General features: G+C 36.6%; 1 protein-coding gene across 13 annotated transcripts in view; it reads left to right on the top strand.

The window, feature by feature from the left end:
* The window catches only part of ZCCHC6 (zinc finger CCHC-type containing 6), a 58,280-nt gene that overhangs the window by 32,793 nt on the left and 2,011 nt on the right, over positions 1 to 23,476 (top strand). For 4 of the 13 annotated variants that reach the window (XM_018052452.1, XM_018052450.1, XM_005684129.3 and 1 more), the window contains exons 18-29: positions 2,786 to 2,889; positions 3,505 to 3,594; positions 4,396 to 4,509; positions 4,684 to 4,761; positions 5,381 to 5,558; positions 8,117 to 8,164; positions 8,249 to 8,340; positions 9,551 to 9,666; positions 11,094 to 11,419; positions 14,114 to 14,190; positions 14,531 to 14,594; positions 15,719 to 15,805. In XM_018052452.1, the coding sequence (XP_017907941.1) occupies positions 2,786 to 2,889; positions 3,505 to 3,594; positions 4,396 to 4,509; positions 4,684 to 4,761; positions 5,381 to 5,558; positions 8,117 to 8,164; positions 8,249 to 8,340; positions 9,551 to 9,666; positions 11,094 to 11,419; positions 14,114 to 14,190; positions 14,531 to 14,594; positions 15,719 to 15,801 (1,370 nt within the window). In that variant the 3' untranslated portion in view covers positions 15,802 to 15,805. The other 9 variants (XM_018052455.1, XM_005684132.3, XM_018052451.1 and 6 more) reach the window with 8 other exon arrangements.

The following is a 23,476-nucleotide window of genomic DNA, read 5'->3' as shown; positions in this document are numbered from 1 at the left end:
ATTGCATGGAGCAAAAATTGAATAATAGCTAGAAAGCAATGATTAAGAAAGCAGTTTTCCCACATATTTTATTGGTTGCTTGTTATGTGCTCAGCACTGTGTTGGGCATGTAGGTAGGATAGAAAAATAAGTCTACAGGTCTTTCCTTTGACAACTTTCAGATCTCAAAGGTAAGATACTCTCATAGGGTATGGAACAATGTATGGTGGTATTCATTTATTAAAATAACTTGTAGAGCCTACAGTAAGTATTAAATAACTTCTGAGGAGAGAGAGATTTGGGGAAAGAGTTGGGTAAGGGAGGTTCATGGAAGAGATGGCCTTGTTCTGATCTCATGATATTGATGAACATGATTTGAAAAGGATAAATGAGAAGTCATTCCGAAGATGCATGGATGTGACTATGAGAATCACTATAATCGATTTTGTAGGACAGTGAGAAGATTGATAAATTTTGAGAGGAGTTTCAAGTGGGAACTAGTAGGAAAATGTGAACTGTGTTCAAGAGAAGAAACACAAAGCAGAACTTTTTAGGCCGCTGGTATGCTCTTAGGGAAGGTACAGTCTAAGGGACAGGGCAGAAGGATCTTAACCAGATGCCAGTGATCCTAAAAGGAAAAGAATATGAGAGATTCCAAAGGGAAATTTCTTAGATTCAAAACCTGCAAGGAAGAAATATGGTTTCAGGCTGATATCTGAACTAAGAAATAGGAATGGGAATGTTTGCAGAGAACACCAGTGTGGAGTGATAGTTGCCATGAAGCTATAATTTCTAAGTTAACAGTCCAGCAAGCAGTTAGAAAAGTAGAGTTAGAAACGTAGAGTTGCCAGTTAAGACTGAAGAATAAAATGAAACAGTTTTGTATTGAAAACCTTGAAGGAAGAGGCCAAGAATAAAACAATCCCATGGGATTATGAGAGAGGTTGAGGACCAAGCTTTAATTTTTATAAGTGTAGAAATTAAGGAAGGACACTGAAAAAGTAGCTGTTGGAATGGTAAAATAGGAACCAAGATGATATACTGTGAGTAAATCCTAGAGGACAGGTTTATAAATGTCATAATGGTGAATTAACAGTATCAGATTCTAGAATTTCTCCATCTAGGAAGGAGATGGGAAAAAAAGGATACTTAATTTAAAGCCACCATAGCAAAGTAATTAATGGTGGCTTCTGAAATCAGACTCCTTAGTTTTAAATCTTGGGTCCCTGCTTGCTGGCTGTGTGATTCCAAAAAGTCACTCACCTTCATTGTAAGCACTCAGTTTCTCATCTGCAAAGCAGGAACAACAATAATAGGATTTAAGATTAAGAAAAATAATACAGTACAAGGCCTGACTTGCTGCATGTTCAGTAAATAGGAGCTTCCTTGCCCCTTCTCCCCATCAGTATAACTTAGACTTGTTCTGTCTCCCATGCAGACCTTTTCTGCTGAAATTCCTTTCATCTGCATACTTTTTTTTTTCTGAATTCCAGATCACTAGGCATCTGTCCTTCTAGATGTCACCATTTAACTCTCTCAAAAAGGAGCTCGGACCTCAGCACCCAGAATAAACACATCTTTCTCTCTTCAACTTCCCTTCTGCTACAAGCGCCACTAGCTGTTCTTCCTCCTACATCCTCTTTCTTGGTTGTTGACATTGACATCCTTGGAATCACTGAAATGAACGAAGTGATAATTAGCCTGTCCTAGACTAGGTTCAATAGAGTCAGACATACCTAGATTTGAATTCCCACTCCACAATTCACCAACTGTGTATTCCGAAGCATGTTCATTTCTCTGGGTCTGTGTCATCTTTTGGGTAAGGGTGAATGGTCTTAGATGGTGATGTTTGTAAAGGAATCTGGGTGTTCAGGGAGTCGTCTTTCTGTTATAGCCTTCCTTTTCCCTACATGTTCTTCCCCAACCCATCCAGTTAGAGATGCTCTCAAACATGTCTTGCTGCTTCTCTGCATTCCCATGCCACCATTGTAGTTCAGTCCCAGGTCAGTTTTTATAATGACCTGTCTTCCAGGTGCCTCCAATGGTCAGTGATTCTTCCCAGATTTTGCCAGTTCATTGGCATCTCTTTGCCTCCAAGGATATATTTGTTCCATATTTGGGCTCTTCTCAGTTTTACCACTTCTCCTGTTACTCATTATTTCTTTCCCTCAAGTCTACTCTGTAGCTTGCACAATTCCATGGAGGTTTCCTGAGCTTGTCATTCTGTTTCAGGCAGCTACCTTTTCCCTGTGCAGTTTTCCTTGCCTGGTAAATTCCCTCAGCCTTCTCTTTTTTTGCCTGTAGTTTTTCAAAACCTAGCTGAGGCAATATCCTTCTCTCCTGTTGACACTGATTCTTTTCTTATACTGACATAGCTTCTAGCTCCATGATGAGTAACTTTTGTTTTGGGCATTCAGATGATTACTCATATGATGTAGGGCTTTTCTTCATATAATGTATGTAGTCACAGAGAATAGGTAGGGTGCACGTAGTCCAGATTCTATAGTAGTTTCCTCTGTTTTGAAGTTTATCAGACTGACAGCTCTATACACATACACAAGATCCAGTGTGTTCCTGAAGAGCAGTGGCTGCCTTGTTGACTCTTGTACTTCAGGTATTCATGTGTTTAGCAAATGTAAATTTTGCCAAAAGAATCTTGTTTGTTAATAACAGAATTCTTTGACTAGTCTTAGTGACTCACTGAGACAAGCCAAAGCCAGGTTTACTTCATTCTGTGTTGGAACATAAGAGCAACTTAGACCCTCTGCTGCTGGATTTAATAACACTATCTTGTTTCCTAACCTAGGACTGAGAAACATCTTGCCTATTACAACAGCAAAGGTGCCAATTGTAAAGTTCTTCCATTTGAGAAGCGGGCTGGAAGTGGACATCAGTTTGTATAACACATTGGTAAGATTTTCCCTAGACTTTTTCTTTATGGAGATTAAGGGGAAGAAGTATCTCTTAATTTACTCAATCTTTAAGTAAAATTAAGCCATTCATTTCATCATATTCATTCTTTTAGTAGTTGTTAGTGCTTACTAAGTGTCTGGCAGTGTTCTGAGACTGGGGATATAACACAGAATTGAGTTAATATTAGTATTCATTAAAATGAGGTCAGAGTGGCAAGTGTTTGTTTGTTTGTTTGTTTGCTTGAACTTTGTGGGGGGTGTGTGTGTGTCTTTGGTCTCAGACCTGGTTTGTTTTCGAGGCTCTCTGGAACCTCTCTGGCCCCTAAGGACATGTAATATGAATACTAGGCAGGGATACAGATCTTACGTTGAGTTAAAGGGAAGTGATTATTTTTATAGCCCATATTTTCTAGGAATGTTTAGACTAAGGTGGCCTGAGATCAGATGTCACTTGTAATTATTATCTAGTAAGTTAGTAAAGCTACTCTGTAGGGGAAAAATATTAGTTTCAGTCTAAATGTCTTCATCTTAAAAATGAATTACACTGTAAACCTATTCAGAATATTTCACCTTTAAACTTTTTTTTAAGGTAGTATAATTTCCCTTTTAACAGGCCCTTCATAACACAAGACTCTTATCTGCTTATGCAGCCATTGATCCCAGAGTGAAATATTTGTGCTATACTATGAAAGTATTTACAAAGGTAAGTATGCTTACTCCTGAGATTTCCTCAGGAAATTTCTTTACATCTTTAAACCTTGTTGAAAACGTAAGAAACAAACTCAGTCATGTAGAAAACAAACTAGTGGTTACCAGTAGGGGAGACAGGGATATTATGGGATTAAGAGACACAAACTACTATATGTAAAGTAAATTAGCAACAAGGATATGTTGTACAACACAGGGAATGTAGCCACTGTTTTGTAATAACTTTTTTTTTTGGCCACACCGCAGAGCTTCTGGGATTTTAGCTTACTGACCAAGAATAGAACCTAGGCCCTCCACAGTGAGAACACAAAGTCCTAAACACTGGACCACCAGACAGTTCCCTGTTTTGTAATAACTTTAAATGGAGTATAATCTGTAAAAATATTGCATTACTGTGTTACACACCTGAAACTAATATAATATTGTAAACCAACTATACTTAAATTAAAAAAGAAAAAAGAAAACATTGGCCTATATTTTTAAAGAACCATAGCCAACTATTTGAGAAGCCCTACTGAACAAACTAAAATGCTACGTTAATTTTACATGATAACCTAATATTGCTTGTGGCTGATAGTTCCACAGCTTTGTTGGGGTTTGTTTTACTTTTTGATTTTTTGGGGGGGGCGAGGTTGGTCTTATTTGGTTTTGTTGGCATATATTAGCATTTGAAAAGTACGATTTTTATATTAGTGCCTTCTAGAAGCACCTTACTTTTAGTGACAATAGAATAGCTGTAAGTGTAGCAGAAGACATTGGTGATCTTTCGTTTGTTCCTCCTTTTCCTTACCCCCAGATGTGCGATATTGGCGATGCTTCTAGAGGCAGCTTATCGTCATACGCATATACGCTCATGGTGCTATATTTTCTACAGCAGAGGACTCCACCAGTTATTCCTGTCCTTCAAGAGGTATTAGTAAAGGAAATTGTATTTGTCATCTGTAGAGCTGGATGATTTTTGAGCCCTTTTCCTTCTCTAAAATTCTGTGGTTCTGTAGTTAAAATTTTTACTATTTTCCTACAAGTTTTTGTATCAATGCGCTAAGTTTGTAATCCATACTAATAGTTTAAAAATTAATTTCAGATATACAAAGGTGAAAAGAAACCTGAAATATTTGTTGATGGCTGGAATATTTATTTTTTTGATCAAATAGATGAACTGGTACGTATTTTAATAGTAAAGATTTTTTACATCCTTGACTGAAAGTTAGCTATATTGTGCTGTAGTGTAGATGGTCAACAATTATATTATCACTTGTTACATTATATTTATTTATATTGTGATAGTAAAGAAAAAACTAGCATATACAGATGATTCCTTTGAAGTTGAAAATATTTTTTAAGCCAGGTGAGTTTCTAGGGACTGTATCCAGGATGTCTTTACTGACTAATAATTCAAAATGGTTAACTAGCTTTACTCCAGATGAACAGATAATTTGTTCTGTGATTTCCTACAGAATTTAGAAAAACTCTTGAGTTACAGAGGTATAATAACTAGGTGTCACCAAGGCTCTAAAATTTATTTCTAGATTCTTCCACAAACATGCATTCTGAGGTTTGACGTTTAAAACCCAGAGCACTTTCTGTCTCTGGGTCATAGGTTAGAGATTAATAAACTCATGTAAATGATACTTTAAAATAGAAAAGTTTTATAATTGTTTTTATATATTTAAACTCTAGTTAATTAAAATAAATCCAGATTTATTCCCTAAGATACAAATGACTATTGATATTAACAGTTTACTATAGAGCATGAAATCTCTTGTTCCTTCTATTTCTAGCCCAACTATTGGCCAGAATATGGAAAAAATACAGAATCTGTTGGGCAGCTATGGTTGGGACTTCTTCGTTTCTACACAGAGGAATTTGATTTTAAAGAACATGTAATTAGCATCAGGAGAAAAAGTCTGCTTACAACTTTTAAGAAACAGTGGACATCAAAATACATTGTTATTGAAGGTACTAATAAAGTCTAACTTAAAACTGAATAGAATATAGAGATTGAACTGTTGAGGGTATTCTTGGTCCTTGCAGAGCTCTTCCCAAGCCACCATGAGCCACTGATCAGGACGCGCCTAGCAATTGCCCCGTTACTGTCCATGTCAGGAAGACTTATCTGTTTCCTTTTTTTTTTTTAATGACTGATGCCTTCATGTGGGATTTCTTATAAATCCAAAAATCTTTGTTCACCATAAGTCCTTTATCTTTGTTTAACAAGTTCTGGAGAATAATTATCTCTCTGCTATAGAGATAAGCCAGCTTCAAAAATTTGTCATTTAGTTTGCCCATGCTGAATGCTAGGATTCATGGGCCATATGTGTTTGTATTTGATTGTTTATTTCCAATTTGGGGGATTTTTGTTTTTATCTTTGTAGATTTTTTGCATTAACTTTATATATATTTGTATGTACCCAGATAAATTTATATATACATAAACTTTTTTCTTTTAGATGTTTGTGGTCATTATTCTGAGACTTGCTTTTTACACTGAATGGTTTTACTTTGATCCTCTATTCTGTCTATACACCAAATTATTTTCAGTGGTTGTTCAGTATTGATTTGTATAATTGATTTACAATGTTATACTAGTTTCCTGTGTACCAAATAGTGTTTCCGTGTTTTTATAGAGTATACTACCTTTAAAGTTATTATAAAATATTGGCTGTATCCCTTGTGCTGTACAGTATATTCTTGTTGCTTATTTATTTTATACATAGTAGTTTGTGTCTCTTAATCTCATAGCTCATCTCGCCCCTCCACACTTCACTTTCCCTACTGGCAACCACTAGTTTGTTCTCTATATCTGTGAGTCTGTTTCTGTTTTGTTACATTCATTTCTTTGTTTTATTTGTTAGATTCCACCTGTAAGTGATCAATTTGTGGGATTTTAATTTTAAAGACAAAATGGAGTTTAAATGCTTAAAAATGGAATTGAAAATGCTTAAGAAATATTTTGTTGATTTTAGTCTTCTATAATTTTTTTAACTGTAATCACCTAAATAATGTGTTACTTTAGATGCTCTATTGTCATTACTTCTGCTTATTGACATTATTAAAATACAATGACTGCTTACAAAATTAAATTCAGATGACCATGGATTATGGATATGGTTATAACTTTTTAGTATCCCGTAGCTAAAAACAGAACTTTGTCTTAAACATTTCCATTATCACAGTGGATTCTTATGGTCTGCCAATTATTAATTTTTTTTTTAAATTTTTTGAAGCCTCATTACCTTTTGCTTTTAACTTTATTTTATAAATGAGCCATTAGTAATAGGCTGTCTTAGAAGGAAGACTTCTGACTAGTTTTTCTAGAATCGAGAAATTTCAGTGGTGGTAGTTTGTAGTGTTTGTACAGTAACTAATATTGTAGCATCTCTGCTGCACCAAGCAAACACCAAAAATACTTCCACATAGCACACACGTAAAAGTCACCAGAGGAAAGCATGACCAAACCTACTAGAAAGGTAACCTTATACCAATTATTAGTATAGGGTTAAACTGAGTGAAGGGTGCTTCTCTCCAGTAAACTCATAGTGGGTCTAAATCCCGAATGGTATACCCCAGTTACTGTACATTAGAAGCATAAGAAGACAACCAGAAGGATGCCTCTTTTTACTTCTTTACTCCTCTTATGTGTACTGTATACATCCTCCGTTTTCTTAAGTAATGAGATGATCCTCAAAAAAGGTTTTGTTTTGTTTTGTTTTCCCTTTGCTTGTCTTTGGTTTTGTTTTGTTTTGTTTGGTTGGTTTTGTTTTTAAGATTTATTTATTTATTTTTGGCTGCATGGGTCTTGTTGCCATGCACAGGCTTTGTCTAGTTCCAGAGACTGCAGGGCACTTTCCAGCTGCAGAGAGTGCAAGGGCTTCTCATTGTGGTGGCTTCTCTTGTTGTGGAGCATGGGCTCTAGGGCTTCAGTAGCCGTAGTGTGTGGGCTCAGTAGTTGTGATACACAGGCTTAGTTGCCCTGCAACATGTGGAATCTTACTTCCCCAACCAGGGATCTAATCTTAGTCCCCTGCATTGGAAGGCAGATTCTTAACCACTGGACCAACAGGGAAGTCCCAATAAGTGTATTTTCCAAAATGATTTTTTGTAAGGCTGTTAATTAGCAGGAACATTCAGTGGTAAAATGTTTTAAATGTATTTGTGTCCTCTATATGCCTCTAAAACTAGTATGATTTGGTGATATCAGACTAATATGTCTTTTCCAAATAGTATTTTGTTGTCCAAAATGAAGCACCTTCTCATAATATGAAGGACTCTTTAAGAATTCAGATATAAAGCAACATCCTCATTTTTGATTGATACTTTTAGGGAAAAACTTTCCATATATTTAGAAATATATAGCACTTAGCTGTATTATAGACTTGAAGCTCATTAAAAAGGCACTCATTTTAATACTTTAAAGTATGTAACACTTTCTTTTTGTTACATAGACTTCACTTAATGTATAAATAGTGGTATTTCCTATTTATCTTTTTTTGTTTTCATTAATTTTCTTTACTTAGATCCATTTGATTTGAATCATAATCTTGGAGCCGGATTATCAAGGAAAAGTAAGTTTTGCTTTGTTTATAAATAATAATGCTTTCTCTTTTCCTGTTAATCCATTTAATTGAGACTTTACTCTTTTTTCTAAGTGACAAATTTTATAATGAAAGCATTTATTAATGGGAGAAGAGTATTTGGGATTCCAGTCAAAGGATTTCCAAAGGACTACCCCTCAAAAATGGTAAGTGTCAAAAATGGTAAGTGTCAAAACCAGTTCCAAAAGCCTTTTAAGCACCTAATTTGTATACATTACTTCAGTAATAACCTAAGCACTTGAAGGTTCGGTGAGTCTAGCCACAATTAAAGCCTTTTCATAAACATAGCTGTTTTGAAGCCATTTGTCAGCAGCACAGGGAGAGATAGCCAGAAGTGAAGTTTGGGTGGATTTTCCTAGATTTAGGAAAATCTAAATTTTCCAGTCTGCTTGCAGAGAGTAATAAATACCTTAATGAAGCTAGGAGAGACACAGTGCTCCCTGTGCTAAAAATCTGTCCTCATATAACCTGATACTCAGGTTTGTATGGAACCACACTCAATAAAAGCAAAACAAAATTACTATAAATTATAAAAATTCATTTCAGTGAGAAAAAAGGGGAAGGGGCTAGGAACTAGAGTGTTTCATGTTAAAAATAAAGGGGGTTTTCTCATGCATTAATTTTCCTAATTAAGACTTTTTAAATTAACCCTAAGTTATCAGATGTGTGAGCATGTTCAGCATTTGATTACATCTCTGCATCTAGTTTTTGCTAGATATTGCTGTGGCAGTCTTCTACACCCTGCTTCTGAAACTTGTTCTAATACATCACCTGGGGATTTTGTTAAAATGCAGATTCTAATTCAGGAGGTCTTGGGTGGGCCCCAAGACTGCATGTCGTGCAAACCCCCAGGTAATGCCACCTCTGCTGGTACCCAGCTTCATTACAGTGGTAAGGAGGCTAGAATCCAGGCCATTGTCTTTCCTTTCCTCTGGTACTTTCCTTCAGAAGCCACAGCAAAGCAACAACACACAGCTTCTTCCTTTTTAGGTTTTAGCCTTTTCCTTTTATGCGAAAATGAAGTTTTTTTAACCTGGCCTCAGTTTTCCCCAAGTCCTAGGAAGCTGACTCACAGGCATATGAAATGCTCTTGTTTAGAGTTGTGCTGGGGAAAAAGGTAGGGTTAAAGTGTTCTGCACGGTGAAAAGGAATGAAGCAAAATGAATTCAGGTAAACCTATCCTGAATTACACCTCTTAGTGATTTTAGATTTTTTGATTTAAATGGTATGATAATAATTATTAAAAATAGTGATTTGTCAATGTTGAGATATAAGATCCCTGATTGATACTGGTTAGTTTTTGTGTTTGGATCTGATATTAGTAGTTTAGGATTTTATGTATTTATATTCTGCTAGGAGTACTTTTTTGATCCAGATGTACTAACTGAAGGAGAGCTGGCCCCAAATGATAGATGTTGCCGCATTTGTGGGAAAATTGGACACTTCATGAAGGACTGTCCTATGAGGAGAAAGTAAGTGAACATTCAAAAGGGTGGTTTTGTTTTTTTCTTACTGTACCAGTTTTCAAATGAGGTTGTCTTGTACCAGGAAATAAACTTATATTAAACCCAGAGTTCTCAGTAACTTTGAGATTTTTTACAAGGAAAATGAAGTGATTTAAAACCTGACTTTAAGTCAGATGGCTAGGATTAATTTGAGTGTACAGGAGACAGTCTTCCAGGCCTCGTCCCTTTTCCTAATTTTGGGCACATCCCTAATCACCCCTTGATCATTTGTTTATTACACTCTCCAACAAGGATGGAAGAGCAGCAGAGGAAACTGAAATTCTTCCATTTTACAGCAGTGAGAAGTCCAGAATCATTTCAGTCACTGAAAAGTAAAATGATTTTTTTTTTTAGGATCTCAGTTATATTTCTGATATACAATAACGAGTGTACTGTGTGGGAATTTAGACTCAGTAATACTGTACTGCACTATAGGACCCTTCACTTGTATGCATTTTAATTCTTAATAATTGTTGTGGTGACCTACTCGATTTGGTCATCATGCTTTCTTCTGATAATGTTTTCAGGAGGGCAGAGGGAGATGTTTTTGGTTGCTTCCTTGGGACATATTCTTGTTTTGTGGTGGTGGTATTTTTAAGTGGACGATAATATTCTCATTTAAAAACATGGTACTTAAATCACCATCTGGAATTTGAGGCTCTTATTTATTACTTTATTTTTTATTCAGATAATAGCCACTGATTCTGTAGGGCAAGGAAAAAATAATTTTGACAGTTTAAGAGCACAAAACTCCTTGTAACCATTGTTCTGTTGTGAACCTAAAGTTTTATGTCTCAAGTTTCCAGTGCTAGTAAAGAATGCTGCTGCTGCTGCTAAGTCACTTCAGTCATGTCCAACTCTGTGCAATCCCATAGGCAGCAGCCCACCAGGCTCCCTGTCCCTGGGATTCTCCAGGCAAGAACACTGGAGTGGGTTGCCATTTCCTTCTCCAGTGCATGAAAGTGAAAGTGAAGTCGCTCAGTCGTGTCCGACTCTTAGTGACCCCCAGTGGGCCAGAAAGTTTTAAGAAATCGTTCCAAAGATAATTTGAGTTTCATTACATCGGTACCAGAGTAGGTATTAAATTAAGGAGTTCTGTTAATTGCAAAAACTGGTTTCATAGCATTAGAGTAATTGTGAAAATGAACAACTACACCCTTAAGCTCTGAGGGTACTTCTTAATACATTATTGACCAGGGACATATTAATGCCACAGGTGATAGTTTCTGCAGAGATCCCCCAGTCAAAAATATGTTAATAGAGAAGATGGGCTAAAGTTCTTATTTTTCCCTCTGATGCCTTCTGTATCTAGTTGTCTCCTAAACCTAGAGGGGTCTTAATACTTTGTTAGGTTTCTGTTCAGATTTTTCCTACTAGTATTATATCTTCTACAGAGTGAGGCGACGGCGAGATCAGGAAGATACCCTGAACCAAAGATACCCTGAGAACAAAGACAAAAGAAGCAAAGAAGATAAAGAAATTCAAAACAAGTACACGGAGAGAGAGGTATCCACAAAAGAAGATAAACCCATGCAGTGCACACCTCAGAAAGCCAAGCCAGTGAGGGCAGCTGCTGAGCCAGGGAGAGAGAAAATCCTCAGGCCGCCAGTGGAAAAGTGGAAGAGACCGGAGGACAAAGACTTAAGAGAAAAACGTTGTTTTATTTGTGGAAGAGAAGGGCACATTAAAAAGGAGTGCCCTCAGTTTAAAGGCTCTTCAGGTATGGATGCCCATCATGCCTTGATGTTTGCACTCACATCTCAAGGGAAATCTCTTTTTTAGGGTTCTTAACTATTTTAGTTATATGTACAGATCTATTTACTGGATAAGATTTTGTTTTTCAGAAGGTAAACCCACCTCCCCCATCTTTACTTCTAATTCTCTGTGTGTTTTTAAACACTTATTCCTGGTTTTTTAAGAGGCTTGTCAATCTGGTTGACTCTGATAAGTTTGGTTGACTTTTCAGATAAGATTATCAATGAATTGAAGACCTAGTAATCCCCAGTACTTAAAAAATGTAACTTAAGACAGGGATCCCCAACACCCCCCAGGCCATGGACCAGTACTGATCTGTGACCTGTTAGGAACCAGGCTGCACAGTGGAAAGTGAGCAGTGGGTGAGCAAGTGAAGCTTCATGTGCTGCTCTCCATCACTCCCCATGGCTTTCATTACCTCCCGGACTACCACCCTCCTGCCCCCCGTCCACCACCCCCCAGCACCCAGTCCGAGGAAAAATTGTCTTCCATGAAACTGATCGCTGGTACCAGAAAGGTTAGGGACTGCTGACCTAATTGACCAGAAAACAAGCTACCACTTACTTGAGCTTTCCCAGCTCAGTATGTACACTTCTGAAATGGAAGAGCCATGGGTAGGCATAGCTGAAGTGATCTCAGGACACCATACTTTGTGTGCAGGAGCCACTTACATTGTTGTTTAAACACATGTGCTCACAGGCCTAAAAAGGGGAGTAGAAGAAGGGTGATACAGTTAACGGTGCCTCTGCCTGCAGAGAATTACCTTTGCATTTCATCATTTTCTTCAGTGAGCAGGGTTACTCTTACAGTAAGGAAAAATGTATTTTCTGTCTGTAGTTGAACATCATCCATAGATCTTGCCCCTGTGAGTTGTTGGATCTTAATTTGCTTTTTCTGTGAAATGGGTGAAGCATCCATTTGGGGCATATTTTTAACAGACTATTTAAAGTAAGGGTACCTTGAAGAGGGGAGGGTAAGTTACAGTTTACAAGGCAGTTTATACACTCACTTTTTTTCTCAGAGCAAACCTGTGAAAGTGGATGAAATTTATTTAGCATAAAAATGAAACCCTGAGAAATAATGTTTCTTATTAAAGTAGTGACCCTGTTCGTGTCCTCAACTGTTAAGTGTTTATGGACAGCATAAAAAACGTCAGCACTGAAAGTTTCCTTAAAATACTCACTCTAGTCCTTGTCGTTCCTGGAACACTGATACCTCTCTTCCACTTTATGATACCATATCAGCAATATAGTATCTCTTTTTTTAAGATAGGAAAGTTTTAGATCAGCCATCCTTATTTTTTTTAATGAGCTTTATATGAAAAGTAAGTTCTTAAATTGTTTTATTATCAATTTTAAAATAGAATGTAAATGTTTATGAAATGTTTTTACAGCTACAGCTTGTCCTACTTCTAAGGAATTCAAACTTTTATTGCCCTCACAAGGGACATATAGCAGAATAAAATGATGTTACGATTATAAGGGTAAAATGTTTAAAAGAAATTAAAATAAAAGCAATAGCTAACTTTCATTGAGCACTTTCAGTGGGTCAGGCACTATTTAAGTGCTTTACATGGGTAAATTCATCTAATTTTCACCAAAGCCCCATTAACTGTCGTGTTATTTTGATATCCTCAGTTACAGATGAGGAAACTGTAAACAGTATATGTAGATAAGATGTAATACAGTCTGATTAAAATTCCTTTTGTAGGCTACCCTTCAGAACAGCTCACTGTCTGCTTTTACTCAGAGCAGGAAGTACATAGGCATTGCCTTCCTCTTTGTTACAACAAAGTGGTGCAGGGATGCCCCTGCACTCCCCCAGCTTGGATGGATCTCTTCTTTCTAGCTAGTATTAAGTTGTAAGTTGCCAGTAGTAAGTGGAGTAAATAAAATAAGTAAAGCTCTCAAAATAGTAAAAGTAGGGAATTCCCTGGTGGTCACGTGGTTTGAACTTGGCACTTTTACTACTGTGGGCCTGGGTTCAATCCCTGGTCAGGGAACTAAGATCCTACCAAAATTTTTAAAACAGAGCAATGATCCTGGCCATCTAGAGGGTAGCAGCCGATCAAGAGGGACAGGGGATGTCCTGGGACAGGGATGAGGTATTATCAAACATACAGAAAACACTAGAATCTTGGTTCCTTCAGACTGCCATGTTTTCATATTAAATCAAGTAGTCATAATGTAAAACAAAAAGAGGAGGGGCTTCCCTGGTATCTCAGACAGTAAAGAATCTGCCTGCAATGCAGGAGACCTGGGTTCAATTCCTGGGTCAAGAAGATCCCCTGGAGAAGGGAATGGCTACCCCCTCCAGTATTCTTGCCAGGAGAATTCCAGAACAGCCTGGCAGGCTACAGTACATAGGGACACAGGATTAGACACAACTGAGCGACTAACACACACACAGTAAAAAGAATTAAAAGAGGAGTGGGGCTAAAGTATGGTGAATTTCCTCCAATAGCAATTAAAAATAATCAGCTTTTGTCTAAAGATTATGTTCTTCCATCTTATTTCTTCTAATACATTAGAATTTTGTCCACATAATACTTTGAGTAGAGCTTCTGTCGTCTCAACAGAAAATCTTTCTGTGAAAGTTTGAAACAGGGCCACTGCTTTCAATTTAAAGTAGGAACAAAAAGTGCTCATTTCTTTCTCAGGTCTGTCTAAATCAGATTGTGTATTTGGATCCCCTTCTTCATCTAACCCTTTGAGACCAGCTGGCACATTTGTTCAGGTAAACCTAGCTCAGACCTGAGCAGGAAACCCTCCCATCTCTGCCTCTCCCTCAAACACTCTGAGCACAGGCAGCTCTGGGCCATTTGCTCGGGAGGGGCTGGGCAGTTCAGGTGGCTCCTCTGCTCTGCCCAAGGTGCCATGTGCAGTGAGCTTGCTGTGCACTGGCTGCCGGGCGTGTCTTTCGGGGTCCTGCAGATGTGTCTTGCTTGTTGATTAACTTGCAAAGTTCTGCCACCCACATGCCTAATTTCAGCTCTCCTTGGATTTGGTTACAGTTTTCAGACTGTTGCGGATGCTGTTCCTTTCGACTTTGTAAACCAGTCTATTTCGTTTTTTAGGCAGTGCTTTTACATGAAGACCAAAAGAAACAAAAAACATCTATATTTTTGAGTCCCCAGTCAGGTATGTGGGTTTTTAAAAAAACAAATATGTGTTGTTTTATTTACTGCGTAGTGTACCACATGCCTTTTGAGGTACTTCCTTTGAATAAGTGGTTTTAACAGCGATTGGACATTAGAATAACTTGGGGAGCTTTTAAAAAACACTTGCCCTGCCCCCACTTTTCATTTCCTAAATCAGATTCTTCGAGGGTTAGGCTTAAGCCTGTTTTGTTTTGTTTTTTAATTTTCTAGGTGATTCTTACACCATTCTTGAATAGGAACCATAGTCTCCAATTATTTGTTTCTCTTCTACACTTTTTGTTTCTGCTTTGAAATTGCCACTGTCTTGTCAGCAGTATATTCTCCTCATGGAGATGATTTGCCACCAAAGAAAGTAATTGTGGGCCTGAACACTCTGTCTCAACTATGTCATTTACTGGTTCCTTCAACAAATAGTAAGCCACACCTCCCACCCATCCGCCCCTTCCAAGTGTGGAGTGTGGGCCTAAATACTGAAGATAAAAGCCCCTTCTCTCATTTACTCTGCCTTCTTGTCAGAAAAGAGACAGATATATTTCATGCGGCCACAGATGTTAAGAAATATAAAGAAGGAAAAAGAAAAGAGAATGTTGGGAAGGAGGCAGCCTCTGATAAAGTAACATTTCAGCAAAGAAAGTAAAAGGAAGAACTTGGATTTAGACTCTTACAACAGAGCTGAAAACAGTTTTGTCCCAAGTGGTGACACTAAGCCGGATGAGGGAGAGGAGGGTAACTGGAGGTGAGGTCAGGGTACATGACTGTGGGTCACACAGCTCCTTCAGCAGTGGTAGAGATGGGTTTTTTTCTCTATATGAGATGGGCAGCTGTTGGAGGCAAAGGAGTGGTAGAATTGTCTTAAAAGGTTCACTATGACTGCTGAGGAGGCAAGGGTGAAAAACCAACAAGGAGGCTCCTTCTGTAGTTCAGGGTAGAGATGAGGACAGCTTGGACAGGGGTGGAAGGGATGGAAGTGAGGTCTGCTTGTGTTCCTGGAGACTTTGAAGGTAGCGCCGACATGATCATTGATGAGTTGGATGATAAGACATGACAGAAAATCATGAGATTTTGAGACTCAGAGGTGACACTGTGATTTTTCGTTCTGAGCAGCTAGAAGAGTGAAGTTTGAATTTCCTGTGCTGAGGAACCATCAGGAAGAACAGATTATGGGGAGACATAGAGTTCAGCTTTAAATGTGTAAGTTTTAAGAGACCTGCTAGATATTGTGGTAGAGGTGTTGAATAGCCAAGTAGATAATAGGAAAGAGCCTGGCATTTAGGGCAGAAGTCCCATCTGCAAATATAAATTTGAGGATGATCAGTATGTTAATTGATGGTAGTTAAGCCCTGGATCTGACTGCAATCACTTAGGAAATACAGGCAGATAGAAAAGCATGTAGAGGCTTAGGCAAAATAAACCAAGGAAACAGAAACACACCCCCAGAAAAGAATGTTTAACAGTGGGGATGGAGAAGCAGCGAGTTTGATCTTTTAATGGAGTTTTAATGGAGAAAGTGCCTCAAAGAGGGGGCAGTTGGCTTTGTGCAAATTGCTTCTGATAGGCCTATTCAACGAGGACTGAGAATGCTGCATTTTATTTGGCAACACAGAAGTCCCTCACTGTGACTTTGGAAAGGGCCGTTTCTTTGAAATAGGGGTAGAAAAACCTGATTGTAGGGAGTTGTGCTGAGAAGTGCTGGAAGAATTGTAGGGTACCTGACCTCAGCTATGGCTGCATAGTGCCAGGGCCCCCATCCCTACCCAGTCCCCCCAGGCCCAAGGAAAGATGCTAAAAGGGAGGGGAAAATAGGATGCTATGAAGGCCTTTCTTGGTGTTTCAAGAGTAGTTTTAATCCTGAAATAGAAGGGAGAAATTTGAGGAGTAAAAGAAAAATCAAAGTAACTTTAACATATAATGAATCACTTTTTCAGCTTTTTTTTTTTAAGGGGATGAAACTATAAATCATGATGCAAACAGCTGGCCTTTAGATACTTAACTAGTTTTGTTTAGTATCTCTTTCTCTTCTTCTCTAATTTTCAATAAAGTAGGATTAAAGAAGGGAAATTGTTTTTAAAAAAATAGAGCATGTGTACTCTTTAAGCTGATTGTATAGGTGATGAGAAAAGTTTTTGAAATTTTAAGGCTTCATTGATAAAACCTGACAGTTTTATATATAATGTAAAACAAGCTGCCTATTTTGTGGTCAGTTTTTACATGTTGTATGTTATTGCTAAGGTGCAAACAATGTTTGCTTGTAGATTGGAGAGCTGCCTGTGTTAGTTATAAAGAATGAAGAGGCTAAGCCGTTCCATCAGGTGTCAGTTTCTGAGAGAGAGTGCCTCCAGAGCCTCGGCAGCCTCCCCAGGCCCCACGGCAGATAAGAGCTCTTCCCTGCTGTCACCAGCCCAGGCTGCAATAAGCCAGGGCACAGTGGTCTCACCCTGGGAAAGCTAAGGAAGCTCCAGGTGAAGGGCATTTGGTTGTCTCTACTTTGAATGTTAACAAGGAAAATAAATTGAATTATTAAATTATTTAGGTACTTCTGTTTCTGTTAGTACCAAGATGAATTATCTCAAGTATATAAAATGATCTACTTAGAAATAGGCATTTATTTTTATATGTGAATATTTTACAGTTTTGTTTATTTAATATTGGGAAAAACATTTGATATGGCATCAAGTTTCTCTACAATCAGACTGAGGTAGAATATCCCAAAGAGAAACAGAAATCTTCAAAGAATTGTCACCCTTACCCAAGAGGGGAACATGGTATCCATGAAAGGTGAAGACATAGGAGATTCTGTAAGAACAGGCAAGAGCAGCTCTTTCCTGGGAAGGTTTTGTAATTGTTCTCATTGGAATGCATGGACTTAAAAATAAGAAAAGTTCTACTGGGAAAACCCTCAAAATGAAATAGAGTGAAATGAGAATGAGGTCTGTTCTGAGAGGATTTGATTGACAGTGGGAGTAGCCATGAAACATGGATGAGGAGATTGACAAGCTGCTCTGGAAGCTGCTTCAGCAAATGAAAGTGTTTTGGAGACAAACTCCACTGCAGTTTGTGGGGTTGTTTCCCATAGATCCTCTGAGAGTTTGAAGGTCACATAGTTACCAGATGTAAAGCCAAAAGACTTGCTTTTACAAGCTTCAGCCTTGAATAGACATTTCCAGAATACTTTACTTAAGAAAATACTGGTCCTTACTTAGTTGAGATTTGTTTTGTCAAAGATAAGATGTTTATGAATATCAGCTTTGCCGTCAGATTGCACGGTGTGATTTCTGGCTTTGTGATCTTATCCTCCCTTGCTTCAGTTTCCTCATCTGTTAAAGGGGATAATAATAATACTTATCTTGTAGGACTGTTGCAAAATCTATGTAAAAGCACTTAGAACAGTACCTGCATGATGTGAGAGCAGAGGTTGGTGGGCGCCAGTGGCGTTTGGTGTTCTGCAGGACATCTGTCAGCATTGCTTCTGCTAAAGATTTTACGCATCTTGAAAGTAAAATGTTAATATAACTTCTTAAGTGGGGGAAAGGTACAGATGTTAGACGTATACCTAGAAATGGCAATACCAATTGACAATAGGTTAGGATTTCAATAAATTATCTTCTGAGTGAAAGATTTACATATTTATAAATGTTTTGAGTAACCATAAAATTTAAGCTTACTACAGAAAAAAAAAGTTATTGCAATAAATAAGGTTAGCTTTCTACCAGAAAAAAAAAAATTATAGGTGGTTAAAACTTATCTTTTCTAATAAACTCTTCAAGTTAATGACAATTGTTAATACTGTCAAATTTACCCATGAAAAATTTATACAAGTTATGTATGTTGTTATGTGAAATGTCTCAACATTAAGTAGGATTAAGTTCCCAGAAAGCTCTTTCTTTTCACAGACTTTATTTATTTGTAATGCATGGGTGGTTTCCTAAGGAGAAGCTGCTAGTGTGTACAGCCCCTGTTCTTCCGCAATAGCTGAATTGACCTTAGAAGAAAGAGGTGAGCTCCTCTGAGCTCCAGGTGTCCCGTTTATAAAATTGGCAAAAGCACCATCTGTCTCGTGCTGCTGTGCTAAAAGCAGCCACCCACATCAGATAATCAACCAAGTTCTCTTTCCTCTCCTGATACTTCCTCCATTCCACTAAGCTACATATAGTTCCTGACTCTCAAATGAGACAGCAGTAGATAGAAAATCCCACAAGTTTCCTTGCTCTTATTTCCTCCCTCCGTCACATACACACAGCTAACAGTGCCTTAGATGTTCAGTAAGTTTTATTGATTAGAGGTGGACTCATTTTGACAAAGTAAAGAAGAGTGGGAGAGTGATCAAGAACAAGAGCTTTAAAGTCAGACTTACTCTAGTTTGACATCCAGTCCAATCATTTACTAGCTCCATTACCTCTGTCAAGTTAGTGGACCTCTCTGCCTCAGTTTCCTTGTCCATAAATTGGGGCTAATAGCTCACAGGGCAACTATAAGGATTAGTTTCATATATGTAAAGCCCTTAACACCGTATCTGGCACACATCACTCAATAAATTATTATTACTCTTACTGCTGTAGATAACAGAAAGTCTCCAACTATGCTCTGTCTAACTTCTAGGACAAATATATAATGGAAATTTTTAACAAAAGAAGAGTATGTGGAGATTGAAGAACCATAGTCATAAACTGTTCGATATGAGAATCTCAAGAAACTAACATTTTTCTATTGCTTAATCTGCTACTGTTTATTGGAAAGAAAATTATTTTTCAAAAGAAACTACCTCTGTGTCTTTGTTTATTCCATTTTAATCCAAGGGTTTGAAATCTTAAATATTGGAGATGCTATAAGAGATTGGTTATCTTTTCTCCTTTATGATAATGTATACTTTTTTCCTTGACCAGAATGTTAAAGCTTACTTATTAAAACAAAAGCACAGTAGTCTTTATGATAGCAAATTTAAAATAATAGAAGCACTTTTTGAAAACCATATGGGGACGATCTTATTATCAGTGAATATATGGATCATTGTTTTCCATACCCTTCTTGATATTCCAGTATATGAACATACATTATGTATTTAACTATTCTTTATTAATGGAACTAGTTCTCTTCAAATGTTTGTTATATCAGTGTCTTCAAAACTTTTTTGCTTGCATACTCGCTCCCAAAATGTTGAACCACCCATATATCTCCTTGTATGTATTTAAGTTGACATTTCAGTTTTTCATCATAGTTGCAAAACATATAATTTCTGGAGGTTTTTTTTAAAAATATTGGCATTTTTAAAGCAAAACTTTTAAATCAGTCTTTTTAAATGTATCAAATGAAATATAAATATTATTGCAGAAATTTTACATCTTTTTTTTCTCCTTGAATTCTTTTGTTTCACTTCCATGGAATTTTATCTTAAGATGATATATTTTTATCATATATATTTCAAGCATTTTATTGACTGGCCACAAAAGTGTTCATATAAATTGAATTTTTCAGCTTTTTGTTAAATCTCAAAGTGTAAAAATGTCTTCTAAATTGTTTTTTTTAGTTGTAAGAAGAATATAATTGACCAAAACCAATGTTACAAATTTTGATTAAAAATTGCTTCCTATGTTTACTTTATCTTTGGAGTAGTACTACTTACTGCATGAATGAAACAGTGAATCATTTCTATTCCTAATCTTTTTGTTTATACTTCATAAACATTGTGAAGCCTCATTAGTCTTTATAATGGCAAATTAAAAGGGATAGAAATAGGTTTTGGAGTCTGGGAGGGAAAGAGACACAACAGTGCCACTCAGTTTCCATTCCTTTTTAATCAAATCACCAAAAAATCGCATAAATCGTATCATCAGAAGTTATTCTGATGGTCATCAGCTATCAGTGTAATTTTATGAAAGCTAAAAATTTGGGCTTTTATTAGATGTATTCCCATTTTGCCACAGATCCCAGCATTTTGTGTGCTTCTTTGCTTCCCAAGGCTTTTTTTTTTTCACCCTCAGGTAATGTGCCACATTAAGAGGTGAATGGTTAGAACACACGTGTCTCTCTCTCTCTGTCTTGTGAAAGAGTAAAGAGAAAGTGGTATGATTCCTGAGAACCACCCCCAAAGCCTGGTCCACAAAGACATTCTCAGAAAGAACTCAAATAAAAATTGAAGCACTGTGGTCAGCTCTCTTAAAACTCTACCCACTTGTCCTCTTAAGCTATTCAGGAATAGCTTAATACCATGTACCCAAGGTTGAAGACCACTGTCTATATAAAACACTGCAATGTCAGTTTGCATATTTGTCTAGTTATTTCCTCAGGATAAATTTCCACTTAGAAGAATAATAGGTTTAAAAGCAACCATATTTTGACAGTGATACCACTAATGCCGCATTGTGATTGTGGACAGTTTCAGAGAGTCAGTCACAATTTTTCTATATCCTTGCTTCATTGAAGATAGTCTTTTTTTGCCAGTCTGCTTGAAGTTCTGTTATTACCATTGAATGCTAACAATTTCCCACATTTTCATTTGTGTTTCTTCATGTTACATCTTGGTATTTTTGAGTGTTCATTTTTGTCTTCAGTTCTTTCTACTTAGAAATTTATTCATGCTTTGTCAAATATGTTATAGTATCCTTCGTCACCAGTTTATTATTTTTTCAACCTCATTTATGATTTATTTTGCCATGCATACATTTGTTTTAGTAGTTTAATCCAGCCAACTTTATGGTAGTTTCAAGTCATGCTTACACATTTTTAAGAATTTCATGTTCTTCCTCCAGATTACATAAAAATACATATTTTATTTATGGTAGTTTTATCTTTTTTTCTTAACTGAACCATGTGGCATCCAAGTTCTTAGTTCCCAACCAGGGGATCAAACCCTGCAGTGGAAGCACCAACCACTGAACCAGGGGAGGCCCATAGTTTTATCTTTGTATGTGTGAATTTTTTTACATGAAGCTTCTTTAGGTATGTTGAGATGTTTAAATACGTATATACACACACACCCATATATATATATATATATATATATATGTATACAGGGGATTACATGTTTATGAGATAAGTAATAAAACTGTAAGTATTATTCTTAGAACAGTTTCTTAACATTTGGGCAAAAAAAATTTTTAAGATCTAAATAATATAACAACTCATCTACTAGAGAATTGGCTTTATTTTTTCATATTTTCTTTTCAGTCATTTTTTATTAATAAGAATTCAGGTACCCATTCTTTTTTAAACTCTTACATATGTACCCTTTAACATATATATCCTTTAATATACATATCCTTGGTGAATTTTTAAATGTAAATGACTCACACTATATAATATGAATGTTTTACAACTTGATTTTTATATCCGACAAAATGATTTTGAAATTTATATATGTTGTGTATGGATTTAGTCTCTCTTTACAGTATTGCATCGTGTGAATACAGAATACTTTGTGTAAAATCACCTAGTACATGAGCATTTAGATTATGTCTGGTGTTTCGCTGTTAGAAGCAGTGTCGTAGTGAGCACTCTTGTGTGAGTCTTCTTGAGCATATTTGAGAGATTCTGTAGGATTTGAGTTCCTAGAAACCAATTTGTTGTGTCGCAGAGCTTTTTTCATATGTGCATATGTGCCTTTTCAACTTAGTTAGATACTGTCAGATACCCCCTCATTGGCTGAAACAGTTGCCACTTACATCAGCAGTGTTTATTCATACAATATGAGTGAAAAAAACACTGTGGTGTTCTAATGGATATTTTTTTTTACCCTGGTGATCCTAAGCACCTTTTTATATGCTTACTGGCTGTGAAGACCATGTATTTATTATTACATACATTCTAAATATTTTCCTCCAGTATATCTTGTCTTACACCACTTCAGTTTTTAATTTTGAGATAATTAGATGATCGGTTTTCATGAACATGTGATTCATGATTTTAGGGTTGTCTTTCAGAAATTGTTCCCTCACCTGAAGTTGTAAAGATATCCATCTATATTTTTTTTCTAATAGCTTTAAAACTTTATTTTTCTTATTTAGATCTTTATTCTATCTGGTTGTATGTAGAGTATGAGGTACTGATATAAATTTTTGTCCCTTAAGTGAAAAGCCTTTCCTCAGTACTTCATGCAGTTTAGAATGTCAGAGACAGATATTTTTGATCAGTAGACTCTATGCGGTATGAATATGGTATTTATACTCATAGAGTGCTTCGATTCTTCCTGTCATATCACTGATTTTTCACTGTGAGTTGACTCTCGGGATATCTTGCTTTGGAAAGTTTGCTTTTGAGGGGACATAAGTTTGTTTGCATACTTAATAAGTTGACTTTGGACATTTTAGAAAGTATAGTTTAGGCAAATTGAAAGTAAAAGCCATTTATACTTGTTCCATTTTAGAGCATTAACTATTTGAGTTTTGAAGATAAAATCTTACCACCTTTTTACATCAATGTAATGATAACAGTTAGCATTAACTGAGCACTTTCTGTGTGCCAGGTACTGTGCAGTTATTTTACCTATATTAATTTATTTAATCTTCACAGTAACTCCAAGAGGATGGGTATTATTGTCTTCATTTTACAGATAAGCAAAATGAGGCAATACATATCTGATTAGTGGTTTTTTTCAAATGTGTTTTTCTGTTAATTTTTAGTTTTAATGAAAATACTATTCATGAGGATTTATAACCTTCATTTTTCATGTTATTAAGTATCCTTCTCTGCATACCTAGTATGTTATTGTGTTTATAATATAATTAGGCATATCACAAGTTTTGGACATGTGAGTTACTTGCATACTTTACAAGGTTTCTATGGTTTATATGAATATTCCTTTAGCAAAATTTGTGCACACCTGCCTGTCCTTCTGCTCTTCTTTCAGCAGTTAGTGGTTAAGAATTAACC

Source organism: Capra hircus, chromosome 8, assembly GCF_001704415.2.
Source record: "Capra hircus breed San Clemente chromosome 8, ASM170441v1, whole genome shotgun sequence".
In the NCBI taxonomy this organism is placed as follows: Eukaryota; Metazoa; Chordata; class Mammalia; order Artiodactyla; family Bovidae; genus Capra; species Capra hircus.
Note: the sequence above shows the minus strand (reverse complement) of the source record. Positions and strands in the feature narration are given on the sequence as shown.